The sequence below is a fragment of the Primulina tabacum genome, chromosome 1 (assembly GCF_025594145.1).
Source record: "Primulina tabacum isolate GXHZ01 chromosome 1, ASM2559414v2, whole genome shotgun sequence".
NCBI classification, from domain to species: Eukaryota; Viridiplantae; Streptophyta; class Magnoliopsida; order Lamiales; family Gesneriaceae; genus Primulina; species Primulina tabacum.
The window spans coordinates 58,709,575-58,726,147 of NC_134550.1; the positions used below are offsets into that span (position 1 = coordinate 58,709,575).

Sequence of the window (16,573 nt, forward strand, 5' to 3'; positions counted from 1 at the left end):
TATTTAACACACACACACACACACATATATATATATATATATATATATATATATATATATTGTTGTACTAGCTTTATTCATAGCTGCAATTTGAGTTGTTAAAGTTGAAACTTGTGCAGTCAGTGATGTAATAGGATCTATGGCATAAATCCCAGCTGGCTTCTTTACTCCTGACCTCTCAGATGGCCACTGTTAACTGTTAGTGGTCATCTGTTCAAGCAAATCATATGCTTGATCAGGTGATTTGGCAAATATCGTGTCACCAGCTGCCGCATCCACAGTGCCTCTTGTTTGTCCATTCAAACCATTGTAAAACAATTCAATCTGTACTCAATCTTCAAAACCATGGTTTGGACACCTCCTCAACAACTCCTTATACCATTCCCATGCCTCATATAATTGCTCAAAGTCAGTCTGCCTAAAAGTACTTCTCTCAATTTTCAACTGTGCAGACTTCGCAGGTGGAAAATATTTAGCAAGGAACTTGGTTGCTAACTCCTGCCATGTAGTGATACTCCCCAAAGGAAGCGATTGGAGCCATACTCTTGCTTGGTCTCTAAGAGAAAAAGGAAACAAGCGCAATCGAATTATATCATCAGGAACACCATTTATCTTTACCGTGTCAGTGATTTCAAGGAATGTTCTGAGATGTAGATGAGGATCTGCGGTAGCTGCTCCCCCAAACTGATTCTGTTGAACCATGTTTATTAATGCATGCATGAGTTCAAAGTTGTTTGCATTAATAGTCCCTCGTGCTATTCCTGAATAATGAGTATTTAATACCGGCCTAAAATGATCTCTGATGGGTATTGCAGGGGGTGGATTTTCATTATCTCTGTTGTCAGCCATTGCTTGAATCTCTTCTCTTCTTGGCTTTCTTAATCTTCTTGCGGTTCTTTCGATCTCAGGATCAAAGATAAGCAAGTCAAGATTTTGCGATCTTCACATGCACTGTCAAACAAGGATAAGAAACAATTCAATGTTTAATGTAATACAATAAAAACAACTCTAAATTAAAATCAAGACTAATTGGTAACAATACTAATATAAATTTAAAATAAACACTCCCTGGCAACGGCGCCAAAAACTTGTTGCGTGTTTTCTTGATTGCTCGCAAGCGCACGACATCAAGTTATAGTAAAATATATTATTGAGTACAAGTGTCGATCCCACGAGGAGTGTGTATATAAACATATATTAATGCTTGTGATTAAAATAGTCTTGAATTTATTTAGAAAAATCAATTTAAGGATTTGATTTTATGAATGACTAAATTGAAAATGGATTAAATAAAATATAACACCAAATTTTAGCAAATAACAATGAGATAAAAGATCTAGAGATCCGATTTCACTCAACTATCCACCATGTGTAATTTCTTGTAGCTATTTTGTAAAACTCCTTCTTATTCAAGAGCCAAGAATCCTATAATTATCTACTCCCTCTCCCGAGTTTTAGTAGATTTTAGTTATCTAAAATTTGATTGCAATGTTCTCATCAACAATCTACAAATAAATAACACATCAAGCAATAGATTCTCTATAAGCTTCAATAGCATTATAGGCCCTCCCAAACTCTATAAATACCATTAATGTATTTTTCCTTTTTCTTGTTTATAATTTCCTCTTCCGAGTGATAAATTGTAAACATATAAATCATTCAAATTATGGTCAATAAATTGAAAGCATTAAGATTGAAATAATACAAAAGAACAAGATGAAGAACTTAAATAGCTTAGTTCATAGATTCCAACACATGGTTTTTAGTTTTGTTCCATCATTCCTCTAGAAATAAAACTTAGTTCATAATAACACAATCAAAACAACAAAACATGGTTTTAAAATAAGACATAACAAATGAAAAACAAAGAAAAGAAGAACTTAGAATAAGAGTTTGAAGAGCTAATTCCGTTCCCGGAGTTGTACAAAAGATTTCTTCCAAACTTGATGAATTTGATCTTCAATCTAGTAGTAGTCTCCTTCACTCTTTCCTTGGCTCCCCAATACCCTAGATAGTAGCAAATGATGTCTTAATATAGTCCAGACAAGATAGAAGTCGTAGCACACAAAATTTTCCAACTTCCACGCGCAGCACACAAAGTTACAGAATTTCCGGATTCTGTTTTTCGAAGACCGCGGGTACGGTGAAGAACAGACCGCGGGTGCGGTCCTCTTTCTGGTGCATAGGGGTGGATTGTTTACATAGTTAGAAAAACACAAAAAAAATTTGGATTGAAAAGAAAAACACAAAAAATTTAGTTAGATCGTCTCATAAATAAATTTTGTGAGACTCATTTTTTAACTGAACCGACACAAAATTCAAAGAACCATATTCTCATAACTTTTGGGATGCATGATTATATATGTATTTCCTGAAGATTTTTGAACCAACTTGTCCCCATTCTCCTTCATGCAGATCACAGCCTTGGACTAAGTCAGGGGGTCATGCTTGATATGTGGCAAGGTGTGAACCTAAAGACTTCATGGAACACATCTCCACCAGATCACCTGTACTCTATTTGGGCTGTTAATTTCCCAGTGAGACCCACCGACTCTGATATTTACTGATTTATAATTTAATTATAGTTGAAATATTTGGATAATTAAATTTCCAAACTTTGTACTCTATTTATAGGCGATAAGGTGAAGATGGTGAACGCGAGTGTATTACGGGGGTGCATGCATGATTCCACTTAATTTCATAATTGCATTTGGTGAGATATTTTGTATTATTTCATCGCATCGATAATATATTATATGGTTGATACCCCATGGATGAGCCCATCAAGATCTGGCCCAAACCCCCGGCCCATATCTAAGGCCCACAGGTAGCCCACAGGTGAAGGGCCCATGACAAGCCCAGGTATTCTCCTATAAATACCAGGTTTGAGCGTACGATATGGCATTCACTATATTATTTTCAGCAGCGCCCTTAGCTGCTCCCCCATATATCCTCAGTCTCTGACTTGAGCGTCGGAGGGGCTACGCCAGGATACCCTCCTGGCCCCCTCCTAACGGTCTTATTTGTGATTTCAGGCCCAGGGTAATTTTGAAGCCCGTATCTGGATTAGTGACGCTTGCGTGGATCGGACCCTAAATTTCCCGTGAGTATCAATGGTATTAAAACTTTATAGTTGATCATTTTCTGATGTAATATTGATATGACACAAATGACGTTAACATAGTACTGACGTATTCATTTAATATCGGCACTCTTGATAATGATCTATGTTCTTATTTGATTAGGTATTATTATTATTATTATTATTATTATTATTTGGGTATTCTTGTTTTATTTGGTCTTATTGGTCTTTTTTTTTTAGAATTGATACTGGTATGTCTTTAATTCGAGTATGTATGTCTATCGTACAAATTTGTGTTTATATATACATATATATAAAAGAAAGAAAGAAAGAAAGAAAGAAAATTTGTGTTGCCAAGATACCTGTAAAATTTTATTCCATCTCTGTTTAATTTTATCGTTATGAGGTTCTATCAACAGATACTTCATTATTTTCAACCATATTTAGAATTTTAAAATGTAAACAAATAATTTTATGTAGACTATATATGGGAGGAGAAACTTACTTGGAGTAACATTATAAAATTAAACTATATTTTACTACGCCATAAATTCTAACTTTTAACTCTTGAATTTTTTTTTTTTTAGAAAGAAAAATTTCTAAAAAAATTGCACATAATTGACTAAATCCAATAAACAAAATGCTTTTTTTCCCATTATTATAATAAAATTGAACTATAAATTCGTTAAAATTTTGTAGTTTTTAAGGCATTTTATGCGATCTACTTTTAAGAAGTGCTTTTGTAAAACAAACACCATTGATAGTGCATTATGTGGCCATGATTTCACCGAAAGTTCGTTGCTTTACTATTATTTAAAACAATAGTTGTTTATGATCATGTCAGCAATGAAAGATTAATTTATCATTTTATTTTATTTTATTTTTTGTCCCTCTTTTTTTTCTTTAATACTTGTGTAATCTTCCTGTAAAAAAAAAAAAATTGGTTATAAAATTTTATTTATGAGGATTTTCAAGAAAATTAAATCTCGAAAAAATAGAAATGGTTGTGGCCACATTCAATCTCCACCATGATCTTTAAAGCGTGGCCGGATAAAGGAAAAGAGAACAAAGGCTTTTTCCCTTTATTTTGACTTCTTTTTCAAGTCGATCTACTGCTTTAATAATACGAAGGTTTATGCTGTAATTAACGTGTTCTCATCAACTGTAAAAATTTGTGACTACTTAGGACCAAAACCCAGAGGAAAGCTAATTTTAAATATATATATATGATGTGAAAAAAATAATAAACATGAATTCTAAAATCGAACACAGTCACACCAAATATATTGTTAACAAAGAAAAATATTTAAAACTTATTTCATCCCCAAAACTTAATTTGAAATTACTTATCGATCAGAAGTAGCTACTTCACTGAATTAAAGACATAAAAATCGAAGAGAAGGTAAAAAATTAACAATAACGGTGAACCACCACCCAAGGCGGCGAAGCTTCTCGCCGCCCCGGGAGGTGTACCCACGCTCCGAGTACCGAGCATAGCACTTTCCCAAGTACATATGCCCCCATGCTGAATTCCCACACTCGTTTTTTAGACGTTGGATCGCTTCCGATAGACAATCTTGACACTCCCCGGTAGTCAAATCCTGCATACACTGCGTCATACCCTGAACTTCACCCGACCGGCCAACCCGGAAGTACTGCCCCGCACCCGTCAGATAAGCAAGCACCGCATCTTTCCGGGTCAACACATCGGTATCCCCTGCCATCGACGGGCCACATTTACTGTAAACCACCGACTTGTCCTCGACACCCAAGAATGGACTATTGTCATACTTGATGAAACACCCTTCATACTGCAAGGCGCCACCAGAAGCGCTGCCGCAGAGGCTCCCGAGTCGACTGACAGCGTTGGCGACGCATTGGTGGCAGTCGGAACTGGTCAAGTCGCCGCGGCACTGGAAGAGGCCGTAGACGACGTCGCTCTGGGTGGAGCCGGGGAGTGAAATCTTGAAATTGTTGAAATTTGTGGAGGTAGCGGAATTAACCAGAGAGACGAGGATGGAGTTAACGTTGGATTCGTAAGGGGTGCCTGAGATGTACCTTTGCTGGGAACAGCCGATGTATGTTAAGGATTGTAGCGAAGAATCTGAAGAGTCTGGGAAGAGTGAAAGCAGTATCAATACGAAACAAATAGAAATTAAAGGTTGAGACGGAAATCTAGCATGCATGTCGATTGATGTGGATGTAGGAAGGAGTTTGGTTGGCGAGAAAATAATTATATTAAGCAATGGGTGGGGAGCCACATTCCACGTTGAAGCAACCAATCGTATCATTCATCCAATCGTCTTACATTTTCGTACATCGGAAAGTTCCCATTTAAATATGCATTTTTCCCAAAAATTACAGGCAATTAACAAAGGAATCGGCGAGATAAAATACTGAATTCCAAAAAATCTGTTTTGTTTTGCAACACGTAACGAGCAATCCATTTATGGGGCAAACTCTAATTATGAAAATTATTGTGTATGCTTCGACCAATACTTTTTTTTTGACAATTTTAGTTTTTTTTCGATAAAATTGAATTTCCAAGTTTTATGAACCAAAATATCTGCATGTGATTGAATATACTAGGGTTGTGTCGACATGATTGAGTTAATTTCCAAGTCTTGGTTAGATTTTGATGACTTAATCTAAGCTTCTTGGGTCCAAATAAATGAAACGACGCAGTACAAATTTTGAATTCCATCTGAAACTTGGAGTTCTTCTAGAATTGATCACATTCAGGAAGTTCGCCCCTTTATATTTTTCTTGATCTAGTAGTGATCAGAAATTCTAACGAAATTTCTAAAAATCACCTTGATTCTCATATGCTAATGCCTTGTCATATTATTATGAATTACAGATCAATACAAAGTACTTGTTTCACAATATATATCTAATCTCGAAGAAACCCAGAAATTTTGCAAGCGATGATTCAATCACACAACAAAAAATCAAGAATGAAGAACTAGTACAACATATATATCCAAATCAATTTACTTTAGTTTTATTCATATTCATAAAATATTGATTTGTCACTGTTCATAATTCTCGTAATCACTTGGCCTCTTTGATGCTTCTTTCCTCGGCCATTCTTTCAAACAAGCTTCCATCAAAGGCGTTTCGAACTACATCTTTATGTAACAACCCGTTTTTGTCCTTGCAAAGCATGTACAAAATGTTCCATTCTACATACGCAGCCAACCTGAATTTGATCGATCCACCGTTTTAAGAATCCGATAATTTTTAGTATGTTTTGTCTATTAAAAAGAAAAATCAGGACCGAGTTTGAATTTTCTTTCGTATCTACAAAATACGAATCGTGCTGCATGTATAATGAGGTTTTACATTGGGTTACAAAGTGTATCTGAAATGACAAAAATATCATAAATGCTTTTATGAAATATTTTCAAAATAAAATGATTTTTTTTTTTGTAATTTCAAATATATTTTGTATCCTATTTTGTAACCCTAATTGTACATATAACATTTTCCACATAATACATACCATCCAGCGTAATCTTTGGGCTCTCTATTAGATTTGATGAAACTTTCCAATTCTTTTGAAGTCAAGGAATCTGGACAAGCAACTGCATGCTTCTCAAATATCTCCTCAAACTTAGATGACACGAACCTTTAAAAACAGTCGACAAGAAAAATAAACAATCACTAACTACACTACTGATCAGAGTATTATCTTTATGTGGGTTATATATATCAAATATGTGCATCTTTTTTCAGTATCAAAAAAGTTTCATTGTAGGTTTCTAGAAAATTAATTTTTGCTCATGATAAATATTAATTACTCTGATAATAAAAAGGAGAAATTCCGATTTCGGTGTTGTATAGATATCTTGGTGATGTTATCTAATTTCAATTTTAATACGCTCTCTTTCTTTTTTGACAATTTTAATTCATTTTCTAATATGATGCTGACTTATACAACATTACATCAGCGATTTTGCAACCAGTGGTACAAATGCTTGAGCGGTTAAAAAAAGCTCTTAAAATTGAAAAAAAAGTTGTTTGTGTAAGAGTATTTTTTTGTAGTGGCAGTGTAAGAGTACAATTTGCAAACCTTCCTTGCTTGTCATACACGCCAGAATCACTTCCATGCTTGGCCAAGTGAATGTTCTTCACCTCAATCGGGAATTTAAAAGAAAAGGGTTTACCCTACCACCAACAAAATTATATATATTAAGTTACTAATTATAAATATCCAAGTCGTAATTGTTTTGAATAATTTCTTCAAAATGTTATTTTTCTCTAGTTTTATTTTCTCAGACTCGATCAATATTCATTTTCCATCGCTGGATTTGAGGAGATATTATATGAAAATTCAGTTCCAACATATGATGAATTAAATGGCCTTCTATTTCTATCGTTCAGTTAACCTCTACCAACATTTCCACCAACTTTACAAAAGATCATTAAATATTTTTTATTATTATTTTCAATAAATCGAACAGTAAAAAATTAAGTAGGTAAAGAGTTACCGGTCTTGTCTTCCGACTCAAAGAAACGTTGATGAATAGAGAAGCCAGGGAAGAGAGAAAAATCCCACATCCAACAGCTCGAAAACCTGTACATTCGATTAAAATGATTTAATAAAATTCAAAAATTCAGCTAATTATTCATCAGCCTCTTTCATGTACATTTGTTCTTTTAATCTTCACTGTGAAATATGTTTTCGTAGCATAAACAAATTAAAGATTTGTTCTTTCCAAATGAAAATGGACCTTGAAAAGTTTCCGAGGGATAAATTATCCCATCATTATCCCGATCAAAGAACATGATATGCTTCTGCAGAACATTCAGGTTGTTATTTTCCATCCCTGCACGCAGTATAGTAATCGATATATTAAATGGAGTTAAAAGAATCAAACAAACAAATAAAAAAAATTCAACAAGGAAGAATGTATTTTTATATATATATATTATATCCCCATGCCTTGTTGATCAACCCTACTGCTTGAAAAGGAATCCAAATCCATAGCCATTGAAGCTGATGAAAAAAACAAGATAAAATTAATTGACAGAGAAGAAGAGATGGAAAGAATCAGGTGCTTTGTGGGTTTTTTGTTTGGCCTACTTATATAGGGAAATTTAAGGGTATTTGTTACGGAATATATATGGACGAATCCAACATATATCATTTAAGTTTTATTTATTGAGTAGATATCTTGTGATACGGATTCACGAATCTTTATTTGTGAGACGGGTCAACCCTACCGATATTCACAATAAAAAAGAATATTCTTAGCATAAAAATTAATATTTTTTCATGTATGAACCAAATAAGAGATTTGTTTCACAAAATACAACCCGTGAGACCGTCTCACACAAGTTTTTGCTTTATTTATTTTGTACGAAGATTAAAAAATATAATAATAAAAACGGGTTAAATTAAATTACTTCAACATTACATAATTTAAATTAAATATATATTTTTTAAATTAAAAAGAGGAATGTGAATTGAGTTATACAAATGAATTTCTCGATATTTATTTTAAAAATTTGTAAAGTGGTTGAGATCTTTATTTGTTTGGAATGGTTAAAGAAGTTGGAAAAGGAATATAATGTTGAAAGAAGTAGGAGGAGTAAAGCATAAAAAATGGTTCCTTTTCCTTAGAGTAAGGCTGTTAACTAAACTGATTTTACACTTCGTGGGAGCTTTACAATTAAAACTTTAAATAAATTGACAAAATTTATATTCTTGTGTGCGCTTTAGAAATTATTTTTAAAAAAAAATACAGAAGGGGACAAATTTTTAAGGGAATAAAGTCAGTATTTGAAAATATATATATAAATTATTAAATTATATTTAAAGAATCAAATTCCATCTGCGAACAATCTTTTTTTAACCAGAAAATCGATACTTTTCTTTTTATTAAGTTCAACTTTGTTGATTTGCTATATTTTATTATTATTATTGGATGGATTACGTAAACATGGAAGCAAATGAAAATATATATTTGCTTAAAACATTACAATGCGTTTGGTTTTCGTTACCCCAAAATTCATGTATTTGGTTTTTATCAAGTGTTCTTAATATTGGGATTTAAAGGTCTAATTATTGTTTGAAAATATTAATTTATAACATTACATTAATATGGGGAAGAGAAATCTTTGAATTAAGATCAAACGTTCGAAATTTAGGAATAGAGAAGACATAGGCCGGGAGACTTCCGGGCCAATAACCAGAAACTTTGAAGAAATTTGTGCATTAAATTCCTTATTTGTTTCTCTTAATTTTTGTAGCTATTATTGGTGGGAAAGATAGATGCTCTGTTCGTACTGAAATAGAGATTGAAACATATTGCTTAACATCAAATTTTGAGTTATGAAGCTGTTTGTTGATAAAAATATATGGAAAAACAGGACAGATATGCAGTAAACCAAACAAGCGTGCTGTTCACAGTAGAGTATGACTAATGTATAAAACCAGCAAATCAGTATCTTGAAGAGAACAATAGAATAATGCTTAATTAAATCGAACTGAGGCCTGTAGCTTGTACAGTTTCCTTAAAACAGATTCGCCCCCTCCTGTATGTGCTCCGAGGATTCAGCGGACGTCTGTTTCCCAGGATACAACGGACAAACCAGTAGAGTTGCAGCACAAAGCACTATGCTAGCGAACAGAATCAGTACCTGAACTTTATCAGTGAACAGAGCAGAAGCAGAACAAGCAGAAGCAGTACTGTAGCAGAACGAACAGTACTGTAGCAGAACAGAAGCACTGTAGCAGAATAAGCAGAGGAACTGTAGCAGCAGGAGAAAGTGGATTTTTCGGTCTCTCTTTCTAGGTTAGGCACATCCCCTATTTACACATGTCAATACCATCCATATGAAAGGTCACAGGTTGCCTTAAATATGCCTTAAAGATGGTAGATGAAGCACCAACAGTTGGGGAGATGAAGCACCAACAGTTATGCCATGCGAAAGGTCTCAATGGCATGTGAAATGTCTCAGCTGAAAAAAATAACAAAAGTTGGCATAGACTGCTAGGCAAATTTTGCCTTGATCGGTCCGACATTCGACGCGCCCAGGTCGCGCTCGTACGTTTGCACACAAGTCAAGCCTTTTTTTTCCACTGCAAATCGGGCCCATGATTTGCACCCCCCCTGCGCCTGTGTGCGCGAGAGAGGGCCTCTTGACCAATCATAGTTACACCTCCATAAAGTGTAACACAATATAACTTAACTATACCACTTCATTTTTTCAATGTGGGACAAACCCACCTTTCCAAATTTTCATTCACTCACATGGAAAGCCCATAAGCCTAAAAGCCCACCTTTAATCCAACAATCCCCCACATGAATGGGAATTTAAAGTTATACGAAAGGATTCCACTGATAAAGTTCAACAGTTGAGTCTTGCATAGGATAGGTAGGTGTTACCCTTTGAACCTTCCTTTGTGGAAGCATATTAATTCACTGGTTGACAGTAGACGTGATGTCTTTGAACTGTACATCCGTTTGTGTGAATGGTGATATACTTCACACAAGACTCTCCCTGATACTTTTAAGTTCTCATGATTGTGTTCTTTTTGGCCATGAACACACGCCTGGTTCTGCAAGAGGGTCTAGAATTGAGCCCTGCAATTCCTTCGAAGCGGCCCCACTTCTCTCTCACATAGGTGATTCTATATTGCTTCTTATCATAATCATTAAAAGCCGTAAACTTATCCTCAAAATTGATGTTTCATAATAGGAATGGATTAGGGATAACCCCCACAGTGATTCTCCAAATTAGTGCGATTAGGTTTTCCTATTGAACCTAGTTCTTGGGATCTCCAGTCAGCGTAGGTTGGGTTTTCCTTCGCACCAATTTATTCTATAGGCTTGAGCCCCATTCCTCTTGACATTTTCGCAACTAACTGTCTGTTTAACCATTTGGTTAGCGGATCCGCTATATTATCCTTTGACTTTACATAGTCAACAGAGATAACTACAGTTGAGAGTAGTTGTCTAATGGTATTATGTCTACGATGTATATGCCTAGACTTACCATTATACATTTTATTTTGTGCCCTTTCAATCGCAGATTGGCTATCACAATGTATACAAATAGCCGGCACATGTTTTTCTCATCCTGGAACATCTTCTAAAAAATGACGCAGCCATTCAGCCTCTTCACCACACTTGTCAAGAGCTATAAACTCAGATTCCATCGTGGATCTGACTATTACAGTTTGTTTGGAAGATTTCCACGCAATTGCTGCACCTCCTAAAGTGAATACAAATCTACTTGTAGATTTTGAGTCTTTCATATCAGATATTCAATTTGCATCACTGTATCCTTCAATAACAGCAGGATATCTGGTATAGTGCAGCCCAGGATCACGAGTGTACCTTAAGTATCTTAGCAATCTGATAATTGCTTTCCAGTGTTCAACTCATGGATTACTCGTGAATCTACTCAATTTGCTTACTACATAGGATTATGTCTGGTCTTGTACAACTCATTAAGTACATCAGACTTCCAATGACTCGAGAGTATTCTAATTGAGAGATACTCTCACCTCGATTCTTTGATAGATGTTGACTGGTATCTATCGGGGTTCTAGCCAATGCAGAGTCATCGTTATTGAATTTCTCAAGTATTTTTTCAACATAATGTGACTGACTTAGGACTAGCCCTTCTGATGTTCTATGGATTTTAATTCCAAGAATTACATCGGCTAAGCCCAAATCTTTCATGTCAAATCTTGAGTTCAATAACTTCTTGGTGGATTTGATCATCTTATCATTACTACCAATGATAAGTATGTCATCTACGTAAAGACATAAAATGACATATCTCATTTCAGTGTTTTTTATGTATACACATTTGTCACATTCACTGAATTTAAATCCACTTTCCATCATGGCCTTATCAAATTTTTCGTGTCATTGCTTTGGTGCTTGTTTTAAGCCATACAGAGACTTCACCAGTTTACATACCTTATTTTCTTGCCCAGTCGCAGAAAATCCCTTAGGTTGTTCCATGTAAATTTCTTCTTCTAAATCTCCATTTAGAAAAGCTGTCTTTACGTCCATTTGGTGTACTTCAAGATTCCGCAAGGCGACAATCGCAAGTATCACACGAATAGAGGTTATTCTCGATACAGGAGAATATGTGTCAAAGTAATCAAGCTCTTCACGTTGATGGTAACCTTTAATTACCAATCTGGCTTTATACTTATCTATGGTTCCATCTGATTTCATTTTCCTTTTGAAAACCCATTTACAGCCTAGTGGTTTGCTTCCCGGAGGAAAATTTACTAATTCCCACGTATGATTTTGTAAAATGGATTTCATTTCGGAATTGATAGCCTCTTTCCATAGAGGTCCCTCAGATGAACTCATTGCTTCCTTGAAGCTTTGAGGTTCACTTTCCATCATGAAAGTGATGAAATTCGGACCAAAGGATTTCTCAGTCCTAGCTCTCTTGCTACGTCTAGGTTCTATGTCTTGATCAAGCTCTTGTTTTTCATCATTTGTTTCATATAATCTTTTGGATGAACTTGGTTCTTCCTTAAATTTGCATGGAAACATGTGTTCAAAGAACGAAGCATTTCTTGATTCCATTATTGTATTCTTGTGAATATCAGGTATTTGAGATTCATGTACAAGAAAACGATACGCACTACTGTTTTGAGTATATCCAATGAAAATGCAATCCACAGTTTTTGGTCCTATCTTTACTTTCTTTGGAGTGGGTACTGCTACCTTGGCAAGACACCCTCACACTCGCAAGTATTGGTAAGAAGGACTTCTACCTTTCCATAACTCATATGGACTTTTATCTTGCTTCTTTTGGGGCACTTTATTTAAAAGGTAATTTGCTGTTAGAACAGCTTCCCCCCACATGTTCTGTGGTAAACCAGAACTTAATAACAACGCATTCATCATTTCTTTCAATGTGCGATTCTTTCTCTCTGCAATGCCATTTTGCTGAGGAGAATAAGGTGCAGTTCTTTCGTGTTTAATACCGTGTTGAGCACAAAACTCAGCAAATGGTGATTCATATTCACCTCCACTATCACTTCTTAGCACATTAATTTTCTTGCTAAGTTGGTTTTCAACTTCACTCTTATATTGGATAAATTTGTCAATAGCTTCATCCTTACTTTTGAGGAGATACACATAACAAAATTTTGTGTTATCGTCAACAAAAGTGATGAAGTATTTATTTTCACCACAAGTTTGCACACTTTTTAGATCACATATATCACTGTGAATTAGATCAAGTGGTTCACTATTTATTTCAATAGTTCGAAAAGATGATCTTGTTAGTTTTGCCTCAACACAAGTTTCACATTTGTGTTGTTTATCAATTTAGAATGCAGGAATGCTTTCAATGTTAATTAGTCTACGAATTGTATCGTAATTAACGTGTCCAAGTCTACCATGCCATAAACAAGAAGACTCAAGCAAGTAATCAAAAGTATTACCTTTATTCATCACAGGATTAACAGCCATAACATTGAGTTTGAATAACCCATTACAAACATAACCTTTGCCAACAAACATTCCATTTTTCGACAAAACCACCTTATCTGACTCGAATACAATGCGGAAACCATGCTTATTCAGAAGCGACCCTGACACCAAGTTCTTGCGGATGTCAGGCACATACAGCACATTGTTTAAAGTCAGTTCTTTTCCAGATGTCATCTTTAGGACAACTTTCCCTTGACCCTTGATCTCGGAAGTGGCGGAATTTCCCATGAATAGCTTTTCATCATTCATAGATTCCTCAAGAGTAGCAAACATCTCCTTGTCGGAGCAAACATGGCGAATGACACCAGTGTCGATCCACCACTCCCTTGGGTTAGAACCTACCAGATTAACTTCTGATATTACAGCACAGAGATTAATGTTCGAAACCTCTTGAGATATGTTCTCCACCATATTCACCTCTCGGTTTCTCTTTGGCTTCTTACATTCAGATGTCTTGTGACCCATGCTATCACAGATATAGCATTTTCCAGAGAACTTCTTCTTTGAAACACCTCATTTGGGTCTGAGGTTCAACTTCTTGTTGGAGGGAGAGAAGTTTCTCTTTTTCGAGCTTTGGCCATGCTCGAAAACATTTGCCTTAGCGGCAACAGGAGAAAACAATCATCTTTCCGAACTCTTGTTGTCTTCCTCGATGCGAAGTCTAACAATGAGCTCTTCAACGTTCATCTCATTTCGCTTGTGTTTCAAGTAGTTTTTGAAATCCTTCCAAGCTGGTGGTAGTTTCTCAACTATAGCAGCCACTTGGAAAGATTCGCTCAACGTCATCCCCTCGGCGTGAATCTCGTAAAGAATCACTTGGATTTCTTGAACTTGACTGATAACCGGCTTAGAATCCACCATTTTAAAATCCAGAAAGCGGCCTACAAGAAATTTCTTGGCCCCGGCATCCTCGGTTTTGTACTTTCTGTCAAAGGATTCCCATAGCTCTTTGGCTGTCTTCTTTTCGCAGTACACATTGTACAGCGAGTCTGCCAATCCATTCAGCACATAATTTTGGCATAGGAAAGCAGAATGATTCCAAGCCTCCAGTGCACTGACGGATTCAACATCTCCCTCACCCTCTTTTAGGTTAGGAGCATCCTCGAATAGGAATCAACATTTTCTGCTACCACCTCTTGAAATCCACACCAGTGAACTTCTCAGGCTTTTCACCGTGGCTGGCTGGGATAGTAACCGAAGCAGCACGTGGGACAACTTGAGTAGGCACAGTAGGGACAACATGACTAGTTTCCCTTTGCACGCTGGATTCAGTAGCCATATCTGAACTGAAACCACGTAATGAGTAAATATGTTTTAAGTTTGTTGATAAAAATATATGGAAAAACAGGACAGATATGCAGTAAACCAAACAAGCGTGCTGTTCACAGTAGAGTATGACTAAATGTATAAAACCAGCAAATCAGTATCTTGAAGAAAACAATAGAATAATGCTTAATTAAATCGAACTGAGGCCTGTAGCTTGTACAGTTTCCTTAAAACAAATTCACCCCCTCCTGTATGTGCTCCGAGGATTCAGCGGACGTCTGTTTCCCAAGATACAACGGGCAAACCAGTAGAGTTGCAGCACAAAGCACTATGCTAGCGAACAGAATCAGTACCTGAACTTCATCAGTGAACAGAGCAGAAGCAGAACAAGCAGAAGTAGCACTGTAGCAGCAGAACCAGTACTGTAGCAGAATGAACAGTACTGTAGCAGAACAGAAGCACTGTAGCAGAATAAGCAAGGAACTGTAGCAGCAGGAGAAAGTGGATTTTTCGGTCTCTCTTTCTAGGCTAGGCACATCCCCTATTTATACATGTCAATACCATCCATATGAAAGGTCACAGGTTGCCTTAAATATGCCTTAAAGATGGTAGATGAAGCACCAACAGTTGGGGAGATGAAGCACCAACAGTTATGCCATGTGAAAGGTCTCAATGGCATGTGAAAGGTCTCAACTGAAAAAAATAACAAAAGATGGCATAGACTGCTAGGCAAATTTTGCCTTGATCGGTCCGACATTCGACGCGCCCAGGTCGCGCTCGTACGCTTGCACACAAGTCAAGCCTTTTTTTCCACTGCAAATCGGGCCCATGATTTGCACCCCCCGCCCTTGCGCCTGTGTGCGCGAGAGAGGGCCTCTTGACCAATCATAGTTACACCTCCATAAAGTGTAACACAATATAACTTATCTACACCACATCATTTTTCCAATGTGGGACAAACCCACCTTTCCAAATTTCAGTCACTCACATGGAAAGCCCATAAGCCTAAAAGCCCACCTTTAATCCAACACTGTTGTCGTATACAATGTTTTGCAAAAGTAGTAAAACATTACGTCCTACAACTACAAATTTGGTAAGAAATATATCGAGATGCTATTATTCTTTAAAAATTGGGAATTTAAATTTTTGGAGCAACTTTTACACAAGTTTTATGAGACAATCTCACTTATCAATTTTATGAGATGAATATTCGCTCGATCTCGACTCATTAAAAAACGTTATTTTTCATTATATTTTTTGATCGAATCGATCCATCTCACGAATATACATATGCAAAACTACTCTGCTTTTATCGTGATGTTTGAAAAATAGCTGACACCCTCTATCTCTATTATAGTTAAAAAGATTAAAAAAAGAAAATAAAAGAAAAAGAAATGTTGGAGAGAGCAGATGAGTGGGACTAATAAAGGCCGTAGAAATTGGGCTGAAACATCTTAGCATATGCTACTAATGGGCCTCTTCAGAATGGGAACATTACTTTAGGCTAATTTCTGGGTCGATGGCTCCAAGTTGCGCTTCAGTTTCAAAAAAAAAAATAAATAAATAAAATTTATGGGTGAGATTGAATAGATAACCATTTAGCTTTAAAATATGTATCAAATGTGATATTTTTCGAAGAAACAAATAAGAAGATGATTATTTATCACGAAAAAACGAGGATGAATAATAATATTTGGTTGTGATAGTAGACGAAAAAAAAATTAGATCGAAAACCTCAAAA

General features: G+C 35.9%; 3 protein-coding genes across 3 annotated transcripts; all 3 read right to left on the minus strand.

Annotated features, from left to right (window-relative positions):
• Positions 1-4,344: 4,344 nt before the first annotated feature.
• On the minus strand, positions 4,345-5,325 carry LOC142520466 (plasmodesmata-located protein 6-like). Its single transcript, XM_075623447.1, has one exon. It carries the CDS (start codon positions 5,266-5,268, stop codon positions 4,459-4,461), a length of 810 nt encoding a protein of 269 aa, XP_075479562.1. The 5' UTR covers positions 5,269-5,325; the 3' UTR covers positions 4,345-4,458.
• Positions 5,326-5,896: 571 nt separating this feature from the next.
• On the minus strand, positions 5,897-8,161 carry LOC142520474 (putative peroxygenase 4). Its single transcript, XM_075623458.1, has 6 exons — positions 8,031-8,161; positions 7,819-7,914; positions 7,576-7,661; positions 7,158-7,252; positions 6,588-6,713; positions 5,897-6,284 (listed from the first exon to the last, which is right to left on the minus strand). The coding sequence occupies exons 1-6, from the start codon at positions 8,077-8,079 to the stop codon at positions 6,137-6,139; spliced, it is 600 nt and encodes a 199-aa protein (XP_075479573.1). The 5' UTR covers positions 8,080-8,161; the 3' UTR covers positions 5,897-6,136.
• A 1,443-nt stretch (positions 8,162-9,604) lies between these two features.
• LOC142514930 (uncharacterized) lies at positions 9,605-14,031 on the minus strand. Its single transcript, XM_075619778.1, has 4 exons — positions 13,518-14,031; positions 12,814-13,001; positions 12,025-12,597; positions 9,605-9,799 (listed from the first exon to the last, which is right to left on the minus strand). The coding sequence occupies exons 1-4, from the start codon at positions 14,029-14,031 to the stop codon at positions 9,605-9,607; spliced, it is 1,470 nt and encodes a 489-aa protein (XP_075475893.1).
• Between the last annotated feature and the right edge of the window lie 2,542 nt (positions 14,032-16,573).